At 33.7% G+C, this 25,532-nt stretch overlaps 1 protein-coding gene across 1 annotated transcript in view; it reads left to right on the plus strand.

The window, feature by feature from the left end:
- Window positions 1-25,532, plus strand: part of LOC128986792 (DE-cadherin-like) — a 478,258-nt gene that overhangs the window by 378,675 nt on the left and 74,051 nt on the right. The window contains exon 2 of the mRNA XM_054407314.1: window positions 18,268-18,443. Within this exon, the coding sequence (XP_054263289.1) occupies window positions 18,268-18,443 (176 nt within the window). The remainder of the gene's footprint in view (window positions 1-18,267; window positions 18,444-25,532) is intronic.

A 25,532-nucleotide genomic window follows, 5' to 3' on the forward strand; every position in this document is an offset into this window, starting at 1 on the left:
TGCTTCGTCGCTAATATGCCAATGAACAGATAGATGCCTATACAGTCTGATCGGAAGTTACTTCTCTAAGGCCGGGGCCACACGTGGCGGATCGTCCGCGCGGCTTTTGATCGTACGATCATAAGCCGCGCGACGATGTCCCGGCCACACGGAGCGGATGAACCGCTTCCGGTTGAGGTTTCCCAGCCTACGTACTGAGATTCTATGGTTTAATTCACTCGTTCTCGTTGTAGTCATGGAAGAAACACGTATGTTAGTTTGTGCATTAGAAGCAAGTGGTGAGCTAGAGCCTAAGGCAAACCGAAATCATTGGGTCCATCATTTCATAACCGATAAACGATTTGTGTTCCAAAACCTTTACGAGCACATGCGAAACCATAGTTCGGAGTCTTTTTTTGTTACTATCGCATGTAGATAGCATCGTTTGACGAGCTACTTCAATTGCTTTGACCGCATATAACTAAGGGAGATATACTCATGAGAAATGTACAACATGAGAAATCCCACATTGTCTTTAACAAGTTCTATTGATTTGTCTGTATTGAACATTTTACACCTATAAACCGAAACGCACACGCACAAACTAAAAAAAAACAACTACAAATGCTTGAAAATGAGCTCCAACCGCGCGGACAATCCGTATCGTGTGGCCACTCTCATAAGACTACGTGTGTCATCCCCTCCAACGCGGCTTATGATCGCGCGGACAATCCGCGACATGGCGCGGACAATCCGCCCAGGCGGCTTAGGATCGCCCCGTGTGGCCACTCTCATTTGATTCAATGTGTTGTCCGCGCGGATGATCCGCGTCGTGTGGCCCCGGCCTAAGGCGTAATTCATTTGTAGGCCTACATACTTGCCTTATTTATCAATCAACTAAACCACGTATCATCATAACCAATCCGTTATTTTATATTTTTAGTAATGTATAATTTACAAGGCTTAACATTAACAGCACATAATTGTATGCAGCAATTAATTAAGAAACCAAACTGTGGTTTAACCGTGCAATACTTAAATGCGAACATAGAAATTGTACTCGAAGATCCTTGTGGCTTATTTGTTAAGTCAATTCAGGCGTTTCAGCCAACTCTTAAACATTAATTTTACTTTTTAACTTAATTTCTGATACCCAACCATTCACTGAAACAAAATCTGCACGTATGCCGTGCGTATTGCATAAAATGCATGCTAAATATATGAATCGACGCAGTGGCTAAATAAATTAACCAAGATCCACAATTTATATGGATTAACAAAATTTGCAATAGTTGTAATTTGGGATAACGTAAACCGGATCCATTTGATCATAATATAAATCTAATGGGACTGTGTGAGGCAGCGCTCCGTTTAGTAGGATACTTAAATAATGGCGGCCATATTTAATTAGGGTAACTTGGTGCTTCGATGACGCACTTACTACTGTTGGTTTAGGCTTGAGTAGTTATCTTGAGGCTTACAAGTCTGCCGCTTAAAATGGTAAGCTTTGGAGTATTTACGTTTAACAAACGGCTAAATAAACCCTTCTTGTATACTAAAATTAAGATATAATTTAATTCGTATTGGACTTTAATTTAGAAATAACCGGTATTGTTTGAGTTTTTACTTAAATTATGAGTTTTACATATTGGAATTGGTCCAGTTAAGGACGATTTTCAGGAAAGAATGATGTGTCACGTTTGTGTGTTTTTTTGTAATTTTATTTTAAATCAGTTTATCCTTATTTATCAAAATACAGTGTTGAATGCCCTTGATACTTTGCACGCCCCTATAGAGAAAATCAAAGCATTTTTTTTTTATTTCACTGAAATAAGTTAAAATCAGTTAAAAAACAATAAACTTACTTTATTTTTACTTTCAATAAATAGTGAATTGTGTATCGTATATAAGCAAACCATCTTACTGATATACCATTCTTAAGTAAAGTATTACATTAAAATCAACCTATCATTAGGTATTGGTACAATTTTTTTTTATCTGATAATATGAAAGGGCAGTTTATAGTTAAATAATATAAACTATTTATAGTTTTGACTTTTAAGGCTGTAGCCAATCTCAAACTAACTACAGTATTACTTCATTGATAACATTCTTGATTTCAAAGTTGTCAGTCTGTGAAAACTGTGCGCAAGATTATTTTTGGAATTGATATGAGCCATTTAATTAGACGTTTGATACGCATATTGACAAATTAAATGTATGAAGTAGTATAAGAAGTGACGAGTGGTATAGTTATGACTAGGTTGTACGGTTGTAGCCAATCTCGAGTTGCAGTAAAGGATACTCCTGAGGGTAAACGCGTTCCGCTGACGTTTCAACTTGGTTTAGGTTTTAGGAAACTGTTATCCGAAAGTACACTTCACCAGCCCCGGGCTCCGTTAAATCTGCCAATCTTCCTTACGAGGCACACTTACTTGCTCCGACTGTATTTCACTTTCAGTAAATATTGTTCGTTGTTAGTTTCTCTTTAATTAGCTGATTTAGTGGACACGTTTTATTGAAAACACATTTCATTGGGAGTCTACTGTCTGCCATTTTTCATGTTATTTCCAAAGGTAACATTGTGTTAAGTGTAAACTATTCATATACTTTTGTCTTATATGTTGCGATTTTAAAATGTTATTACTTGTTGACTGTAACATAATTAATATTTAAATGTGAAAGATAATAAACAATACACGGCTCCTTACTGTCTTTTTTATTTTATTTTATTTTTTTTTTTTAGTTAGGCTTTTGTATGGCGTTTTGTACGATTTGCAAATTTCTGGGCTTTTTATTTTTTTTACATGAATAATTTTTTGTAATCAAAATCCTCGATTGTTTACCATACATTTAGCAATCAAAATTATTTAACTGTTGCTGTGTGAACAAAAACGTGTAAAAGTCCAATATTAGCATTTACATAATACAATACATATTTAACATTGTGAGCTGGAATAGTATATCGGATTGGACTTAAAAATTAAACAATGAATATCATCAAAAATTGTAAGGTTATTTACAATAATTTTTTCAAGTGTTAAAGGTAATCAAATATTTTTGTTTTACGTTAAAGTGATTCAAAACTACACACAAATAAAGAAAATAAAATGTCAAGTGAAATTTTAACTGATTTCAAAGTTTGCTTACTCCTACTACTCCTAACTTGGGGCAGCGAGCTGGTATAGTGGTTAGAGCACGGGACTCCGGTTCCTGGGGTCCCGGGTTCAAATCCCGCCAAATTACCAATGGATTTTATCTAAGTGATAATGCCGTAACCCCTAGGTCTAGCCTGAAGTGAAAAAAATTCCGGGCTCGTGCCTAACATCCTAGAAAAAAAAAACTACTGCTAACTTAATACTTACTAATAAATTACTACCTACTGAATACTTACTTACTTTAATGATATCGGTTGATTAATGTATCCCAACATAACAGACCGTTACATATTTTGGGACGAGACATTAATATTGCACAGTACTTATTACCTGAAACAGTTAAGAATGTGATAGTTAAACAAAATCGGCACCCAAAAGGTTAGGCTGAGCCGTTTGTCCTAAATGTGCCAATAAAGATTGTAAGTGGCCCTCGGTGTCGGGGTCAAAGGTGACTCGGTTCCTAGATATACGAGCCACCTGCGGCGAGGGAACCTATCCAACAATGTTTGGTTCGGTTACGAAAATAAACAGTGCATAAAGTTTGTTTTTGTAACAATGAAGAATGTGGTTGGAAAAACATATTCCTATGAATACCATGGTTTTCGATCGTATTTATAATCCTTACTACACAGGGATGTTTGATTACTGACATTCGAGATGCTCAACATTTGTATTTATTACTGGTATTACAGTACTTTGCAACGTTTTATAAATCCACCTAAATGATTCAAATTGTATGATATGGCTATTATACATTAACATCAGCCACATAATCAGATTACTGGATCTGGGTAGACATCGGATCCTATTTATAACTACAAAGGTGTTTTATAGAATTACCCATTTAGGGAATAAGCTATAACCGCAGGTCTTGTGGTGAGACCTAGACACGGGAGCGAATTACGTTTTCGTAAAATACCATCCGTACAAATTTAAAAATAATGTACTGTATTTGACTGTGTCCGTTTGCACCGTTTGATTACGGAGAATATTCCAGTAAACTGTAAATTTAAAATCACCATGTTATTCGTGTCGAGGAATAAATAAAATGTTCATTATTGTGTGCTTTTTTACGGATTTATTTTGACTAAATTTGCTAAATTTATTTTTTATTTCCTACCAAGCTGTTAATATTTAGCTAAAAAATACTCTTCATATCCGTCCTTGCAAGAACAAACCTAAGTACTTATTAAACCCTTGTGTTATTTCAGAATGGAATAAATCTGACATGTTTAAGGAGATATTTTTAGTGAGAACGGATCATGGAAATGGATATTTGATCACGTTTGCTGCAGCGGGGGTTTGAATTATAATGTGATGAACAATCACACATTACTAGAAATATGTTTACATTTCTTAAATCGCAGTAAAAGTTACCAAATATTTTAAATAATTAATTTATTCAGTAGTTTAGTTCAGTAGTTTATAAATATATTTTTCCTACAGTTACCTAACAATGTACATGTTCTCTCACTGATTTGAGAAAGCAAAGTGGCCAATTCGCTCATCAGTGAGACAATGTTAACATTGTCTCACTCTAGATTTGCAACGTAAAGGCACGAAATAGTGAGCGCGTAACATGCGAGCGAAATACGTTGGCAGCACTGGCTGTAAATCAGCTGGTCAGCTGTTGTACTGTTGTATTTGTCACTTTACATTAAATGTTATATTAAAAGTTCACTTCTGTGTAAAAATAGGTTATGTTTCATCACCAATTTATTTGTTTTATGGTAACTGTAGGAAAAATATAATGTGCAACTCGAGTTCAAAGTGCATTTGCCTCATTCGAGAAACCATTCCTCACTCGCCTACGGCTCGTGAGTAAGGATTTCTCTCGAGTGAGTCAATTGCTCACTTTTCTCACTAGTTGCACAAATAACTTTTTCCTCATAGAAAACTTCATTTATCATGATTTATTTAGTTCATATTTATGTGGTATGGGAATTTTAATCACTGTATCTAAATGTTGCCTACTCCTGTCGTAAATAGCGATTTCAATAACTATTAAGAAACATTATGTTCTACGTGTGAACCAGCCTCGCACAATACAATACTGAAGCTATATATCCCCGTAGGCACAAACGAAACAACAAGCTAAATAAAACATAACCAACTTCTTACATACAATGGCAGTTCTCTTTGTCTTTAAAAGTAAAATACAAATAAGTGAGGAGATATTAAAAATGTAACAACGGGATGAAAGTCGTGTAGCTGGGGGGTCCGACTCGACAAGTCATGTCGCCCCGCAGGGCTTCACTTTGATTCCACTTGGCTAACAAGCAGTTCACAGACGTTATATAAATGCAATTATTTACTTGTCATTTATTTATTTTCAATGAACCACTTTCAACGAATAAAATAACACGAATGAAACTTTCATATTCACACAAGTTTCGGTAAAGCAACCCACGTTTTCACAAGATAAACAGGAAAAGGTTTAACAAAATGTAATTACATTTTAAAGCTAAAGTTTTAATGAGGCTGTTTACTTGTTATCAAAATACTTTGTTTTATTGATTCATGGCAAAATCTCCATTTTTACAATCAATTACATGCATAACAATTTGTTCATGATACTATATACAACTTTCACGTTGTGCTATATAGTGCTTTATAAATACATGCTAACACTGATTGGATTTGCAACTGGTAACAAATTTGGCTGTGATTGATATTGAAATGATGAAAAATTGTTTATGGTGGATACAAAAAATCGGCAAGCAAAAAAGCTATGTACTTGAATTTGAATTTAACATTATCAGCCTAGATTGAAAAGGAAAATATAACAATTCAAAAACTTAACAGTAAAACATAAATTATAGAAAACTTAACTATTACAAGTATGAACAGTCTCAGTTTGACAATAATTTTGGTAACGTATCTGACAACATGTTTGAGTGCCATTATGGTACATCTTGCAGGACTAGAACTTGTTAATTGGAATTGTTTGTAGACGGTACATGTAATATTAGGTTCATAGGTAAACATGTGAACAAGTAGTAAAACTGTTGATATATATCAAGTAATTTAGTCATCAATTGTGATATATTATAGCTGATATAGTGTTGAAGATTAGCTGATATTGCGAAATTTTTTCAGCAATAAACCATAAAAGAGCAAAGTAATATCCAGTGCAGTAGAGCGGTAGCTATACTAAATGTTTTATTGAAAGACATTCCGGAAATATTAATGGAATCAAAAATAATTTAAATAATGGTTTGAGACACAAATTTCTAGATTTGCATAACATTTATGCATAAGTAAGCTGTAATGTTTTATTAAGAATATGTTTAGTTATTATTTGCTAGGTATAAATCGTATTGTGTTGAAGGAAAAAAATAATCTGAAAAATTACAAACATAGAAAATGTTCACTGTTATTAAGTGTTGAAATCCAATGACTGGGAATAAATATTACAATTTAATAGATGTAGAGCAGTGGGAGAGCACAAATTGAGACGGTGAGGGTGTTTTTTTCGTTGTCGTTCGTACGGATCAAAAATATTTTCAAGGTAAATTAAAACAAAAGTACATACCAAATCAAACCTTAGGGTTTTAACATTTTGTTACTCAATTAATAGTATGACAATAATGAAAACTGCCTGTTTGCAATAAACTATTTGTTGTTTTCACGAACTACAACTGTTTTGGCTTAGGAAAATGTGAATGTTTATTTTTATAAAGTAATCTGGGTTTTCATTTAATGAAGCATTACTATGATCAGCTAAACTAAGATGCAACCGCTGATACAGTTCCCTTATTTATGAATATGTTTTATTTTCTTAACAGTTTTCCTGCAAAACATTATGAACTACTAATTGAGATTGAGGATCGTACTGTTCTATAACTTATTCTTTTGTTTACATACATAATTTGTTATTATTAAATCGTATTTTTTTACTTCATCCCTACTAATATTGATAATAATATGCTTTAATGTTAATCGGGAATGTGAGCTATCATCATGCCAAATTTCAGCCCAATCCGTCCATTAGTTTATGCGTGATTGAGCAACATACACACACACACACACAAACACACACACAAACTCACAAACTTTCAGATTTATAATATTAGTAAGATTTAAATAATAATTAATTTTCAAGATGTCTTTTATAATATAATAATATTCAAGCTAAAAAAAAATCCCGTTTAGACACTAAAACTTAGTTGTTATTAAATTTGAAAGTAAAATTTAATTACGATAAATTTTACCTTTTATAAGAAAGCTGAAGATAAGGTTTGGATTAGGAAAGTTGAATGAGACATAGAAGTTGTTTTCATGAGCTAATCTTTCCTCTGATTGCACCATTCATTCATTCACGCCTCTTGGTTTTTCCAATTTCAAAATAAATTGTATGAATCAAAAGTTTTGATTTTCTATGAGAAATTTTCAAATTATATTTTAATAACCATTACTTAATACATACAACTGGTTATTGATGTGGAAAACAGTTTACATATATGAAATAGTTTTGTAAGGAACAAATAGATGCAAGATGTACTTAAGTATACTTAGTATGCTTCAACTGCTTCAAGTGAACCGAAGTGAAATGCTAATACATTAACACAATTTATTCATAAAATGGTACCCTTTGCTAAAATGATAATCTTTACATTATTTCAATTGCTTATGTTTTGTTCATTTCCATCAACACAAAGCTTTATAAGGAATAAAGACTCTTTTTTGTAAGCAAGCGTGTTATTTTACCACAATAATTAGTTTTTATTTAGAATTTTTACTTTTAAAGCGAATTATAATTTTGAATTTCGAAGCGAGGAACTTAAATAAGTAATTCACGTGTAAAACGGGGACCACGGTTACAGTTGTATAGCGTTTGGCCCCAGGTTTAGTCGCATCCTTCCGACATTTCAGTTTAGGTTAACCTGTGGTCTGTAGTAATATAATATAAACAAACCTTTTCACGCATATCATGCCATATAATTTTAATGTGGAAGTTTTACTTTGGTATTTTTGTTTGCTCTTACTCAGTTTTTATTTGTTTTTTGTTTTATATGCTGAACCGAATAAGAGTTATGTTTTATTCAGGTTGGCTGTTGAAACCGTACTGAAAACAATTCTTAAGGAATGTTTGTTAATCTTTCACAACCATAGTTGACTCACACACGCCTCATATCCGGCTTGTGTAGTTTAGGCATCATTCCTGAACACCTTGAACACGTCATCAGGCTTCTTATCACCGCTGCGTTATGGTTCGTCTATGCAGTACACAGTCCAGCCAAAAAACTATCAATAAAATAAAATAAACAATGTACCTAAAATGTTCTTTATTTAGTTTATTTTTCGTTGATTATTATTTTTACTTTCGTCCAATTACGCTATTAAATAGTCCGTGCTTGTAGAACATTCAATTTATTTTTAATATACTACATGTATTTCAAATATAATAAAAAGTTCCTTACCATTTTTTTTTTTTTTTTTTTTTTTTACATAACAGTGCCTCAATTGTTGTCAATAATGATGCATGTTTACAACTCATCAACTGAATAAACGTGTTTAAGACAACACTGAATTATTGCCAACATAAACAATAATAATTACTACAAGTATTATTATATTTATAGATGACCATACAACACTGTACACAAATTAATTTTTTGTAACCAATCTTCAAATAAAAAAATGTGTGAGCATGTTCTTTCCCTATGCACATTTGTTTAGACTATTTCCAATTGATCAGGTAGCCTATATTATTTTCCTTACAGTAGCAAATCTATCCAGAACAATAGAATCTAAGACCAATAATTCAAATTACTAAATTATTTTTATGTCAATCGATAGCATGTATGCTAACGACAGTTTCTTCAGTTGTGTTTTTACGCGTGACAGATGTGCGGCGGGCGGCGGGTAGATCCCAACCCATCACAAGTGTACGCCTGCGCTGCCAGTGATTAGTCAGTCACGTGGTCCTGTCTCGTGTCTCTTGTCTGATTGTAACCAGCTGTCGACACGCGTGACATCGCTACATGTCGAAACTATCTTGTAGAATATTAGGCCTACTTGTTAAGTGACGTATAGATTTTGACAGGTTTCGAAAATGTAATGTGGTTTAAAAAATTTCTTAGTTTGACTAAACGAATGGCATGCCATAACTACCGATTTAGAAATTACATTATGTTAAATCACGTATATCATATCTGCAATGCATTTAAGTCGAGCTTATTACTTCGTGAAACACTTGGAGTTGGAGTCAAGCATACTCTGGGTTACCTTGAAAGTACCCGTGTCACTGTTGATTTACTATATAAACTACATTAATACATACCAGAGCTGGTCTTATTCAGTAACAAAGCTGCACAGACCATCCACTCATTTTTACGCTCGCCCTGTACTCATTTTCAGCCGACCCAAATGTGAGGATTTGTCTTAAAAGATTGTTTGATTACTGTGAAGCCAGGCATACGTTGCTGATTTACTCTGAAGTCAAGCACATCAGTGTTTTAGGATACGTTGAACCCTCGTACAACAAAGCTAATCAAGTTTAACTTATCTTCAAACACATCACAACTGTTGTAACTTAATTTAAGCATGTCATTCCTCCAATTTTGAAACCAAACCACAATTACTTTCCTTTTCAAATGTTTAGTAAAAATTATTTGAGTATGCAATTAGTTTTATTTAGTACTTAGTGTTTATCATGAGTCCTGTAAGCACCACAAGGTTACTTCCTTAAACCAAGCATATATAGGTAATTTATAAAAATCAGTCATTCAAGAATGGTGTAATATATTTTTTGTAGTGTTGCTTATACTGCAACTAATAAACAAGTTTTTTTTTAAATTCTTTGTTTATAGTTATTTTTATTAATTAATCCAAATTGAAAATGTTGTTTTAGTACAATATACGAGTAAAAAGATTAAGAATAATGTAGCTATCATGTTTTATTTCAATTTCCTCCGTAAAGTGAAAACTTAAAAATTGAATTTAGAAATTTACCTCTGAAGTAATTTTATTTGCGAATAACGATGGAATAACGACGCCGTGTACGGAAGGCAGGTTGCAAATAAACTTCAGTCTTGGTAGGGGGGGGGGGGGCACTGAGCAGTGATTTTAATCCCCTCTCTGGGGCGCTTTATTCTCATTCTGGAAATTTATCTTCAATGATTGGATGGATATACTTTTCACCGTAGGCAAGACTACAGCTTTATTTGCTTTAAATTATTGAAAACACACATTGATTTCAATATGGAGGCGTAATTTGATGGTTGTCAGCAACGTTTTGCATTTTAGCTCTGGAAACATTGTTTTAAAATATTTGTTTGAGACGGCTTGGAATTAAGGCAATATTTTGTTTGGTTTCTTAACTGTATTTTAGATTACATATTAGGGGTTTTTCAAGTAGTATAGACAGTTGTGTGCTTCATACGCCTTTAAAAATCTGACATAACTTGCTTTATAATTTATTATTAATAATATAATTGAAGTGTGGGATATATTTTTAGTTTTGCACCACGGAGCTATAAATATTAAGAGTTAATTCCTCTATACGGTAATGTAATTTTAAAAGTACTTAGTTAAAGAATATTCAATATAGTGTTCGTTACATCATTGCGATCTTATGGTTACAATGCAGTAAAACTGCTTTTTTCAATACATGCGTTATGAGGCCTAAAGTTCTCTTATCCCAAGGTCAATAAATCTCAGCTACAGAAGAGGACGTAAGCTATAATTTTTCAATAATAGATTTCTTCACTGAATTCACCATAAAAATATTTTCTATTAATTAAAATATTATATCATAGTACTTTGTTTGTAATTTTATGTTTTACAACAACAAATTCCACTAAATAGACTTTTGACAAATTAAAAAATGTAAATATTTCAAAAGTAGTAAATTGGATGTTTCATTGTATTGGCGGAGTAATACTAAATGCACCTTATTAAGGGCAATACTGTTCGTATTATTTAGTATCGGGAACATTAGCAAAATAATTTTGATGTAAACAATTGACGATATTTTAGTATTTTGAACTGATAACTTTAGAGAAAAGTAATAATTAGTTCATAATTCGGGGGGAAATGTGTTTTCTATCCTCGGCCATTTACAATCCTTTGTTTCGCCCTTTTAATAGTTGAGCTAATGTCGAATAGATTTATACATACATTGATTACATTGTTATATGTGAGAATTATAGTAATGACAATAGGCAAACCGTGTTGTGTAAATATATCTATGACACAGGCAATACCAGTACCATATGATTGGTACGCTGTGCTGCGATGGGTTGGGGTTGGGGGTTGGGGGACGGAAGTCATTTCAAAGTTGGGTAAATGTCCACAGGTCTGCGACCACCAGTGGAGTAGGACAACGACCGCCTAATGGCCTTTATTTTACGACCTTCCGCTTGCTCGAATATGGCAGATTTAACAAATAAAACTATCGGTTTACAGCAACCATCGATGTGTAAGGGAGTTACTGTAGGCGAGAGTTAAGAAGTCCTCTGAGCCAAAGCGAACGCAGCAATGTTTGTATGTTGCCGCGCGGTATTTGCAGGTGTTCTTTTGGTTTTAACACAGTGGATGTGAGCCCTGACTGCCGCGTGAACATGAGTTAACCCGCCCGGCGCGCCTAGACGTCGAGTAGCAAGCGCCTGCATTTTTAGAATAGGCCAGGACTCAGAGGACTTCTTAACTCTCGCGGACAGTATTATACATCGCTGACCGTGACCAGACTTTGAACCTACTATCATTGACTATTTATTAATAGTCAAAGTTACTATGTTGCAGTTTGTTTGGTTTCATAAGATAAAACTGAGACAAGTGATTCATAGTAAATATTTAAATTGATAAAAGCTTACTAGTGATCTTTTTTAAATTATATTACCATAATTACTCAGGCAATACATAAATATCTAACTGTGAAGGTATTAGAATAACTGATAAAAAACTTTTTATACAACATATTTATAATTAAAATAGGTAATTTCAAGGTATACATAAGGACATTTACTATATCTTTCTAAATATTTAGAATCAACCATAAAGTTTAAGTCTTACGATTGATAAATTTATATTGAAAATAACATTCATTTTGTTAAAAATTGACTACAAATAGACTTGTTGCGTATAGCGTATACTCATGCTGAATTGGAGACCCTCACACTATATTTATTAATTCTTTCGTCTATGAATAAATATATTGAATTATTTTGTCTATGGTTAAAAAAGAAATATATTTTTTTTAGGGTTGCCAATAAACTATTGTTAAACTTTGACTACATTCTGATACAATGAAATGTATTTATAAAAAACCCCAGTGTTGTTGTAATGCTGTCACCTTGAAACATTGAGTATTTTTAAAATTTTTGTAGCTGACGGACAATGCTTTAGCTAGGTAACGTAGCTTTAGGACTTGATAAAATAGAAATATTATATAAAGAAATATTGCGTTGGTAACAAATACATGATTGTAGAATTATTTCTATGATACGCCCACAAATTTAAACCGTTATCCTTTTTATTCCTACAAAGTGAATACATGGTTAGTTATGCTCCCTTTTTCGTAACTGTAACTATGAAAATTGTTTTCTCGTAACTATAATAATTAGGGCTGTTATCAATGATTGTCTTAGTGGCTGTCCCATCATAAATAGTGATTTACTCATTACTTTTAAAAACGTTACTATTTCATCAACTGATAACAGCTGCAGCTGATCCAAACACAAGTTAAACTACTTAATGCGTATTAATATATGCAAAGCATATATTAATACTTGGTGTCAAATGTTAGCCAAGCTTGTTCCTTGGTGGCATGTTTGAAGTCGCTGTGGTTCACCCACTACATTTACTATTTGGTATACTATTTGGTGTTATGTAATTTGTCCATACAGTCAAAAGTTTCGGACCAAAGAAATATAGCAGCACGTAAACTCGGCTACCACCTGAACTGCTACAATTAGTCATTTTTAGGTTGCTCTCAACTAAATAATGTTTTAGTGGGCCTAAGCAGTAAGCACAACTTTAAAATATACGTCCAATCCCACGCACTTTTGACCAGTAAAACAAAATGTTTTTATTGTTAATCCCTAAACCAAAAAAATCATGAGTTGTTAACCATCTTACCAGTCTAATTAATAATTATTTACTCTATTATGATCTATATTCGCTGATGTTAACGTGTTAACGTGTGTTAACGTTGGTGGTGTGAAGGGGCGGGGGGGATGGTTGTTGGAGAAAGTTAACTACTAGCCTTACAAAGTTAACTATCGTTAACAGAGGCGGGGAGACGTTGTAGGGCTGTCCTCGCGCATTGGTGGCAAGTTATAATCCTCCAACTCTGCTCTAAGTCCGCCTGACTGATGGACGCCCGTAATCTCACCGGCCAAATTCCACTTCTTAATGCCTTCCATTGCCGCCTTTATACCACTGACACCATACTTTGCCGCCAAAACTGATGACTTGTCGGTGACCACTGTTAGCAAATGCAAAGGAACGAAATTAACTTTCTTGAAATATTATTGCTACCTCTGATCACGAATTGATATGAGTAATTTTATTAAATAGTTTTAAGGTTGTACAACTGTGTTTAAAACATATTTTAAAGCTTAATAAACAAATAACTTGACACCTCATTGATGAAACGACTCAACAAAACTAACAAAATAATATTGTGTTGATTTGATAAACCTTTCTTGTACATAACATCTTAGTAATTGACTGTTCAAGTAATGCCTGTTGTGATTCATCATTAAGTAACGAAAAATTTAAAAAAACATCTAGCAATACTCACACTTGTCAAAAAAAAAAAAATGTACTTAAATATGTACTTACTCTTAAGGTGATCAATTACAATTGGACGCTCCAGTCATCATCACACACACAATTGGTTAATATGATTAATTGAAGCGTCATATCGAATTCGATCACCACTTAATGTATATTTACTGTCTTGTAGTGATCTACAACTACCACAACCACCATTCAAAAGTTATTGACAAATAAATGAACTGTTCTAAAGTTGCCTATACTCGTAGATGCATTTCTTACACAAGTGGACAGCGATGGGTTTCGGCAAAGTGGTAGAGCCACGGCCACAAATTAGATAAGCCTCAGGTGGGTTGTTGGAATACATATCGACAAATGGTCGCTCATGATGCATATTGGATTGGCCAAGGGAGAAGTGCAGACCGCTCGCTCCCTGTCTATACACTACCACTTGTAGTTGAGTGGACGGACTGTCAATTTAGCCTTGCATCTGGTGGAGCTCCGGTGATTTATAAATCAGTTAGATAATTCATCTAATGTTGGTTACATGTAATCTACGTAAAGTAGAAACTCCTTTCTAGCCTAAAAGTTGTAGCCAGTAAAAAACAAATAGTTTAGTTCAATTAGGTGTACAAAGCACACCATATTACCATAAAAATAACTCAAAGGTTAGTTATTGTGAACTAAAACACATTTTAAGACCCGTCTACTATAATACTCGTAGTAAAATTGTTATAGTTGATCCATTATATATGAAACTAAAGTTATTGGTATAATTACGATAGTTATCAGAAAGACTATACCGCAGTTTCTTTTAAAGATTCAAATAAATAATATGAAAGTATAGAAACTAATACTTAAAAGAAATTATGCCCAGAAAATAGGCTATGTTTAACATTTCAAAATAATAAATTTTATAGATATTGTAGTTTATACTCATTCAGCAGTTGGAAGATAAACAATAACTATTGCAGAAATCTAACATTCTTAATTCTGCAGTCATTACAGTAAATTCCTTTAAAAGTACACACATTTTATAGCGTTTGCATCCTCAATGTACATGATGAACTATAAATTCATACTCGTACGAGTTTACATACAGTATTGCACCTGGGCATACAACGGCTTGTTCCCTGGCTGCTTGGTTCAGACGATGGAAAAGTTAGTAAATGTAGTGACGAGGCTGTGGTTTTAGCGTTTCGGCATTTTGCCACAGATGGGGCACATTAAAGCCCTCGTCTTGGTTCGTTATTGTGATGTAAATCATCCCTAAAAGGCGCTGGTAAAATTAATAAATACACAGCACGCCGTCGAACACTTACATGTTTAACAGGTGCGGCTTGTGTGTAAAATACACACTGAGTTCGGAGATTGGAAGTAAAAATATGACAAGCAGTCGGTTGGCTTATTGTGTAGCAAATATTGTAGTGAGAATACTTCACATACCAACTTTACTTTGGAAATGCATCTTTAAAGAATTATTTTGTTGGGTATTTGTATTCGCGTTTTCACGCCCATGTTTCTGTCCTTGGCTACGAACTGTGCTAAGTATCAATTTATATTATTTGACAACAACTTTAACAATGATCTCTCGGCCCGGCACTCATATTGTTTTTATTCGATTTGGGTCTTTTTATTCGTCAAAAACTATTCAGCCACATGTTGTGCCTTGGATTCATAAGAAAGGCCCAGAAAATTATAACCTCAATTTCTCGGAATTGGATAACACACTCCGCATAGCCTACAACAACTGACAAAGTTCAAGCGTCATACTCACCGAAAAATTTTATAACAGTTTGGAAAATATAAAATATGATAAGTTTTGTTTTAATTCAGTTTATGTTAAGATGATGTATTAATTAATATTTCATTATATAATATTCATTCTAGTACCATGAAAATAATAATGAATATTTGAATAGGAATACAAAATCCTTATAAAACATGTTCATGTAAATAATATGTTCAATTATTATATCGTTAAAAAAACTTTCAAATAAATAGAAATATGTTTATTTAATTTGCAATTTTCATACTTATAAAAGACGAAACTAAATCATAGTTACCCAAACATGTTTTCATTCTCAGAAACCTAATGTGAAGCCTAGAAACGGATACAGTATACAAAATATTGTACACCAAGGTCTACTGGATAAAAGATACTCCTCATCAGTTTCAAGTCAAACTTACCAAAATTATTTATATAGCCGAGTGTGGTTATTTGTCAATGAGCATGCAACACCTGTGGTTTTTATTGTGTTGGTGGTACTGTAGTGATGTAGATGTAGCAGCCACCCCAGCTACTTGTTGCTGCCAGTGTCGTAGTGTCGAGTATCGCGGGCAGTGTAGGGGCTGCGGTGGTGGCAGTAGCAGGTGTCCCACAGGGGTTGTTCTCACACAAAGCCCATGACGGCACCAGCATACCGGGACAAAGCATGCAGCTGGGCATTATCTGCTAAATCACATCACAACAAACAACAGACCATCATAGCAGATACTCGTACAGTGTGATTTGAATAGTTCCCTCTGTCTACAGGCTTCTGGTGTCCAATACGTTTACACAGTAATTGTAAAATAGTACCCGAAACAAATTATTTTACCAAACGTATAAGCATTATATTCATTAAACACATAGACGTATTGATTTTTTTAATATTAAAGATAACATTAATTTTTAATAATTCAATAATAAATTGTTTAATTTTTTTACTATTCTAAATGACGATCAGCAGTCCAAATTACAAGTGATTTAAATTTATATCGTTAACTCTACACTATGGCGACCTAGTTAAATGAAAAAATGAAGAAGAAATTACAAGAGAGGAAGTAGTAGAAAGTTTTTAAACGTCAAAAAGTTGTATTGCGCTGCGGACATGTGTCACGTGAGACGCGAGACTTGGAAGCCAAGTTGAGCTAATGGCTCCATTAACCTGCTGTAATTGGTCCAACTGTTATCTTGAAACCTCCAGATGCTATCAGAACCTTTCAGCTCCAGCTCGTAAAACTATATGTGTATTTACAAACCGTTGCACTGGTTTTAGCTACGAACTATCCACACTGTCACTTTATCTATTATTGTCTAACAGAACATGTCTTATAAAAAAAATCACATTAATAGCGGTGTTAAACAAAAGTGTATTTGCAAAGAACGTTATTTAAAACCACTAATAGTGAAGTATTTTGAGCTGCCGAAGATAGTTTACATACAAAGAGGAAATTAAATATGACATTCACCTATTGTAAAAGCTTACCACCGTAAACCACCGTTGAGGGGGGTTTATAAATAGGTTTTAAATGTTATTTTTGTTTTTTTGTTGAGTGAAGGGTAATGTGTGCTTTTACTAAACTGTTTTTGTTTTAACTGCAAACTGCACACAATATCGACGTGTGCCTATAGTCGAACTAAAACTATTTAAGTTGATAATAAATTAAATATCTTTTACTGCAATAGAATTTGATTAATTGGGTTTTAAGCACTGTAATCAGCCTGAAACCCGAACAGGTAAACCCTCAAAGGAAGAGGTGCTCATTCCTTTGCATCTACAGTGCTTCCATCATACAAATGATTGCTTGTGGGAAGCATTCATTATTAAATGAAATGTCGAGTGGCGAGTTTTCCAAAACATAAATATCAATTATTTGTCATCAGCTGAACCAAAGGTACCGATTTAAGTTGTACAACTACTCATTTCACGCAATGCGCCACTTGAAAAGTTGTGTCCGGTTATAAGCCTGGCCTGGCTCCTGTCTATCATTTACTAAACGCGGTTCGTGACAGAATCACTTAAAAGTGCCGTGTTCAAGGAAAGGGTGGTTCACCTCATCACTGTAATGGATCCGAGGGTAAGCCAGATATTTGAAGTTGGGGGATATTATGTACTCGGAGAGGAACTGTATTTGTGGCACTAGTTAAGTCTTACACGTTGGATATATTTATATCTCAATTTAGATTGTACTTATCTCTCACTACTTATTTTACTAATTTAATTTTTATTTAGAGACAATACTTATCTTAACACCTGAAGTTATTTAAGACCTTCTTTGATAACCGTTACCGTTATCCGTTAATCCGTTACTATATTTAATGTCACATTTTGAACATTTGCGATGTATTCACGCATGTATTCAATGTACGAAGACGACCTACTGCTTTAAGACACTTGTAGTTTCCCGAAAATAACTTATTGAGTTGTGATAAAAAAACCCTTTATTGAAATATAGAATTCTGTTTGTAACAGACGTGTTTGGAATTTAAACACTATTGTGAACTGTAATAATAGATTCATTGTTTTTTGTGGATGATCTACGGCAAACGCGATGCTCCACGGATCTTGCACCTTGACTACTTGAACTGGAACTTAGCTCCAACGTACCCACCCGTACATTACATGGGTTTCTGTTGCAGATCCCACATCACTGACAGGTCGCTCATGGAAGACCAACCCTCTGACAGGGCCAGTGGGGCGGAGCTCTGCGAGACTACGACACTCCAGACACCTGCTGGGCCGAGGCGCTCCCCACCTGCCCACCCCAGAGGCTCTCCTCGGCAGCCCCTTCGCCGACCTCTCAGGCACAAGCATCGTGAGTATAAGCCACCTGTCACCCAGCAACCCAACATGTGGTCAAATCATATGGCCAAGCTAAATCTTCCAGCTACTCCATACAATTTGTTTCAATAATCTAGTCAATTGCTTATAACATAAAAATTTCAAACCCTTCATGTATATAAGGGTTGTTCAAAATAGTTGTTGCGAAAAATTTGTAATTTAACTTCTCATGACTGCACCTCATTTACATGAATGAGCCTGCAGCTCATTTATGTTTGGTTTGTTTCATAAAAATAGTCACCTTTAACTAAAAATGTAGGTATGTTCGATTTAATTTCAAACTAAGCCATTCGTAGTTCTCTCTAATTGGCGTCGAAGAAGTACAACCTATTTAGAGTTTGCAGCTAAGAGTTGTAAATATTATACAATCTAGAGTAAATCTCATATGTTTACGTCCATACGGAAGATCAGAGGAACTTAAACAACTATTTCAGTCTATACTATTTTAGATGACATGGCTATAAGTAGATGATCTCCAATACATAAACAGACTTCCTCGCATAAAATACATTATGTTCCTTTACTTCTCTCCTAATGTCTGGCCCCGTAAGAGAGGCCTATACATATTTTCGAAAGTAGAAATCCATTAGGGAGGTGCTTAGATTGGTAGTCACGACAGTTTCTAGCTCGTGGTGTCTGATAGCTGCTTATCTTCCATACAACATTGAGTGGTAGCCATTAACTGTGCCACCCACGTCATCACCGTGACGTCATCTGGTGGCAGACATGTGTGACGTTATAATACCATACATGGCAGAAACATGCACCAAGAACTAACTAACGGACCAATAATGTATCTGGTTAGAGACAAATCATTTAGAAATTTGCCTAAACTATTCCTTATAACATTGACTGAACCTCACAGTGATGCCTCCAAACAAAGAAAGTGTTGTATAGAGAAAAAGTTGTATATAGGATATTCTGAATGTTTAAAAAGATACCTTCATTCTTCAGGATTAGTTGTTTAAATTAAGTTGATGACAAATATTTTTAATTATTTTATCAGTAACATTTATTACTTGCTGGTTTATTTTTAGCACATACGAGTCAAATACATCGACGAAATAGTTAAACTTAGACCGACATGACCATCATTTTTACTCCGATGTTTCTGTTTGCTGCAGATGTCTCGTAATGAACTAATTTTGTGAACGGATTAGACTTTTTTGGTGTAAACTTTTTCTCTTGCATACGATAATGCTGTTGACATTGCCTGCATTTCGAAATGAGAGTTGTATAAAATACAAGTCAGTTGATAAATGGATTTCGTTTATAAATAGTGTTTACGGAACGGATGTATTGTAACTATTTATTTGGTCTTACATCGGCTTGGAGCAGAAGTAAACCTATTTAAACCAATACGAACATTCGTTTGTGTTTTTGGTAATGATGGCCGAGTATTTCGTTCATGTTGACTTTATATGATTTTGCTAGTTTAACTATTTTATTGTTCGAAATATTTTTATAAAAACATAAATGTCAAAGAATTGTTATCATGTTTACCTTGCTAGTGTTGGACATAACCTACATTGATCTTCCTCAATCTAAATTTGCGTTTTTCATGCATTAGACAATTCTGGTGGTTACCACTATTTCAATGATACTTAATAAAATAATAAATAAAGAGGAAATCATTGTACCAAAAGTATTTATATACTGTCGTTATTTCTAAAAGGTTTTAAAGGCTTAAGGGAGCATTCTACAAGCAATATTTTACACAAATTCAAGTTACGTTTAGATAAATTATTCAACTACAGTACTTTTATTTTTATTTTACTGTTTGGTAAGTTTGGTTCGCAAACTGTTCGGCTAATCTACTAATTTACATAGGTAAAATTTAGTTAGTCAAATGTATATACTGTACTGTGTAAATTACACTCCAGTTTAAACCACCTCCCGCTATCTTCAGTCACCTCATGTGTCTTATGTATCATATCCAGGATGGTCTCTTCCCACTAATAAAATCCTGACCAAGTTTTTGTCGTTTGTAATGTAAGAAAAGATGTTAGTAGTTAAATCGTTATACTGTATTTATGGAACCATTGAAATTATCCATGTTTGTAAGCGTAGGCTTAGATACAGTGATGGCATTAATCCTGTTAACGTGTTCGCATGTGCACACTCGATCATTTCTCATAACCAGCAATCAATTTAAACCACATTTAATGTGATAACATGTAAAAGGATTCGAGAATAGTGATTCAAATCGTCCGCTATCTCATGTGACGATTGAATGCATAAATTGCATTCGAGGGAAATTTGCATAATCAAATATAAACCGTTTATAACTTGTTACGTTTAGTTTAAATATGCATTCACCGTTCCACCACTGCAAGGAATTTTGATATAAAAACCTAAATAAATTGTTTTATTTTGATACGGCTATAGTATTTAAACACCAGAATCTATAGCATACAAATATACTGTACTGCATTTCGGTAGCACACTTTAAGTAATGAAACCAATGCTATCCGGTTATTATCTTGCATCACATTTAACTATGTTTTAGCAACATTTTCCATATTGGGAATAAGCAATTACTCCGGGACCGATTTACTTTTTCATTTTGATGTCTGCAGAAGTTAAAACCATCGATGTAAAATACTCTACAGTTATTTTTTTTTTATCTTCAGTTATAATACTCTGCAGGGAGTTATTATACATCGATGGTTAAAACACCATCCATTCAAATTCATAAAAATCATCCAGTCTTGATGATTTTCTTACAAACGTGTAAGCCTACATTTATTCAAATGAGTTCGGAAACTAGCATGATCGGTCAATCGAAACGGGATTTTGTCAATATTGAAGATTTATAAAAAATACGAAGCCGAACCGGGACTTTTTGAGCACTCGGTATATTATGCCATAATAGTAATAGGTTTAGTACTGTTAAAAGTTTTTTTTTTTTTTTTTAACAAGGATCAATTCTTTACTCAGAATTGTTTATTCAAATCCCAATGATCGAGTACAGTTTTACTTTAATCTATCAAGAAGAAAATCGAACCGGTCAGCGACTTATGATTGCTACGTGGGCTCTGTAACCACACAGATACCTAACTACAATACTTAAGTACTGTATTAACTAATACCTGGCTATTTTAGAAAATATTACTAGAATCCTTTTTTATGGTTACAAATTTTAAAATGTTGCGAATCATTGTTCGACCCTGTTGAGATGAAGATGTGTGTGGCGTGTTCGGATATAGAATACATTTGTAGGTGTCCGGTGTACGAAGGGGCATAAATCTGTCCATACAAGAGTGATAAGGATTGGGGGGATTTATGAAGGTGCAATTCACCCCCCCCCCCCTCTCCCCCCTAGAGTGTAACGGGCTCATCTCGGACATATTGTCAGGTGTATTCGTCTTACTCAGTGACTCAGTTTTGTCACTCTTGGCTTCACTTATCAAATATCGTCACTCGTCAAATATCGAAATTTTATTATTGAATGTTTTAAATTGTGTCTTTTTTACTTGTGTTTAGCAACCCTACACGTAAAAAAAACGTTCGGATGTACTAAAACTTTTACGCGGATTAAGTTTTAAAATAAATAATCGTATGTTTGTTCAACATATTCTGTATAACTTGGGCCTCATAGAATCAAATCCTGTCAAATCTATTAAATATTTATATTATATTTTCTCATTATATATATCAAAGACTTTTATTTTAAGTATTCATTCTTCTTCTTATCAATGATATCACGAAACTTCAAACTACAATCGCTTATAATGCAACTTTCATATTAAAATAAATATGCATTTTAAAATTAAAGTTCTTACTTCTTATATGTACCTTTTTATGGTTACAATAAAATTAATTCGCTAAAACACAGTCATGTTCATATTCTCAGAACACTTTATTGTACATCAAATTCTCTTCGTGCAAAAGTTAGCTTATGCTCCCTGTTCAAGAATTGAGTCTTTAAGTCAGACTGTAAAATAAAGGCTCTGTTTGCTTGCGTTGTAAAGTTTATAACTGAAATAAACATAAGAAAGGGGCATAGCAATAAGTTTTTGTGATTCTCGTGAAAGAACACAGTTTGTTTGGTTAGAACAGAAGATAGTAAAGCGGATACCGTGCAATACCCAGTAATCCAGCGGATGTTTGGAACATTTACCGTATAAACCTTAAAACCGTCCCCCGTTATAAACACGTGTTATTGTGAAAACGTTTACTCTAAAAATATACTGTATTGTTATTATCCTTATTTGATCACTGATATCAATGTTGAAATTTTGCGAGGCCCACCGTCCTATAGTTTATGAATTTAATCTAGTTATTTTTTATTAATTGAAGATGATTCTGCCTGCCAATTATATGTATCAGGTTTTTAGCAATTATACATTTCACTTGTTGTGGGCACCAATTTCTTTTATTAATTAAACGTATGTGTTTATGTGACAGTGTTATCCCTGTCACATACACAACTATATACCTTTTTGGCTACGTAGGAAACTTTCTTGTGGATTTTAGGATCGTTTATAAAAATATGGAAGTACATTAGATCGACTGCTTAGTCAATTAAGTCATACAGTTAAATTATAGTTTACTTCCCAATAATTTTAAAGTAATCAAATAATGACCTTAAAGGGAATCTCGGAAGATAGGGGTACTTAAAATATTTACGAAATAAACTTGAGAAGTAACTTGGTCTGGAATACTATCCTCTATAAATTGTCCTGCAGTTCCTTGCATCGCGCGGATCGATGCAACGGATTACACGGTTTGTATTCACATATGATATTAAATAAGTAAATCGGAAACACGAAAGTATTGGCAATCTCCTACGAGTTAATATTACTCTAAAATAACAAACAAAACTCATTATACATAATATCATGTATACACAGCCAAGAGTTGGCACTATTTTTGTACCGGTGAACGAGCAATTATACTTTCTACCTTTTAATAGCCTAGTATATATGTTAATACAAATTTTAATTGAAATCTTGTGCAATCACAACTACTGTTGGATAGACACAATAAATTATATTGACAAATTCCAATTACCAATGTGTACTATTCATCGTGTTTTCTAACTTAATTCAATCGCTATAAATATTTAATTTTTCATTTCTGTTGTATATTAAATCATAAATAATAATTATCAATACGAAGTCACTGCAAGTTATATTCAATGCTTAATGCTTACTAAGAAAGAAACAGGAAATACATGCTAAAGCTCAAAGGTCAAAGGCTGAAGACCAAGAACTGGAGAGGATTCACTTCACTTCTGTATGAACTGTGAGTATAGCAAGAGAGTAAAATGTGCACTTGTTAGGGTTAATATTTTTCCCCTAAAAATATACAATAATTTGGCGACGAGCTTGTGGAAGTCTTAAATATTAGTTTAAAAGTTATTAAAACAGTGTTTTCTAGTACAAATTCTACAAATAAAAGTGAAATATTAGTAAAATCTGCATCAAGAGGAGACAAGTCACATGTTCAGTTTTCACAAAAAGTTACAAGTCAACTATTGCAAGTTTATAAGTTGATTAAATTTTAAAACTGAGTTTTTATTGATATCTGGAAAAAGGAATATTTTATTTCAAAAACACACAAAGGCAAGGTATTTATGTAAAATATAGGACTTGTCATCAATTTTCATGTTAGTACAGAACTTTGCAGAAACCTGTTCAGACAAAGCATTTTGCAGGAAATCCCAAGTGGAAATATTATAAATTTGGAAAATCATTTGCAACTTTTTGCAACTTTTGAAGCAAATGGATCTACTTTAGTAATATATAATCTTCTTAAAGATTAAAAGTAAAATTAAATCAGTCAAATGCAATGAATGGACTTATGTTTCTTGGAATAGGCCTAGGCTAGTCCTGACTTTGGAAAGTTTTTCACTGTACTGTTCATGCCTAAAACAAACATTTGCATAGAAAAATGTCAGTTACTGGTAAATTCTCTGAATTTAATGAAGAAGTGGAAGATCTTAGTAATTATTTGGAAAGATTTGAGTTGTACATAAAAGCTAATTCTGTGAAGGAAACAGAAAAAGTTCCATTATTCCTTACTGTTATAGGGCCTAAAGTTTTTGGAGTTTTGAAAAACTTATTGCTTCCCAAAAAGCTTGCTGATGAAACTTATGACAATTTAATTAAGGCTTTAAAGGGTCATTTCACACCGGAAAAGTCAATTATTTCTGAAAGGTGTAAATTTCACAAAAGGTTCCAAAAAGATGGGGAAACGTTAGCTCAGTACGCAGTGGAGATTAAACATTTAGCTGCTTCTTGTGATTTTGGTAATTTCTTAAACGATGCCATGAGGGACCGCTTTGTTAGTGGGATTAAAAACGAGGATATTCAACAACGGTTGATGACAGAGACCGATTCAAATTTTTCGCAACTCTTTGAACTTGCTTGTAGGCTAGAGGCTGCAAGGAAGGAAGTCAAAGGATTTCATTCACAGGGAGAAGTGGGTGAAATAGATTTTGTAAAATCGTACAGACACAGTTCTAAGCCTAGTGGGGGTAAAAACAATTTCCAAAAGCCAAAACTAGGTTATGTCAAAGGTAATAACCTCATGGAAAATAAGAAAGACTATAAATGCTACAGGTGTGGCAAAACTGGTCATAATTGTAATATGTGTTTCTTCAAAGGAGCACGATGTCACTCTTGTGGTAAAATAGGCCATTTGTCGAGTGTTTGTAAGCAAAAACATGGAAAGCCTAAACCTACTAGTAATAGGTTAAGAGTAAATTTTGTAACTGATAGTCCAGATGAAGATGTAAATACTTGCTATGATTTACAGTGTGTTTCTTTGATAAATGAAGTTTCTTTTGATAACAATTATCGAACCACCTTGATGGTCGAAGACAAACCATTGGATATGGTTATTGACACCGGTGCTATTATGACTGTTTTACCTAAACATATTTATGATGATAAATTTAGTCATATAAATTTAAGGCCTACTGAGTTGCAGCTGAAGTCGTACACTGGACACCCATTGGATGTTTTGGGAGAGTTCAAAGCCGCAGTTTCGCACGAAGGAAAGGACTACCATCTACCTGTAGTGGTTGTAGGAATCACCGATCATCGACAGCCAG

This window comes from Macrosteles quadrilineatus, unplaced genomic scaffold (genome assembly GCF_028750875.1).
Source record: "Macrosteles quadrilineatus isolate MER2022 unplaced genomic scaffold, UCM_ALF_1.0 Scaffold_2__2_contigs__length_208266976, whole genome shotgun sequence".
Classification (NCBI taxonomy): Eukaryota; Metazoa; Arthropoda; class Insecta; order Hemiptera; family Cicadellidae; genus Macrosteles; species Macrosteles quadrilineatus.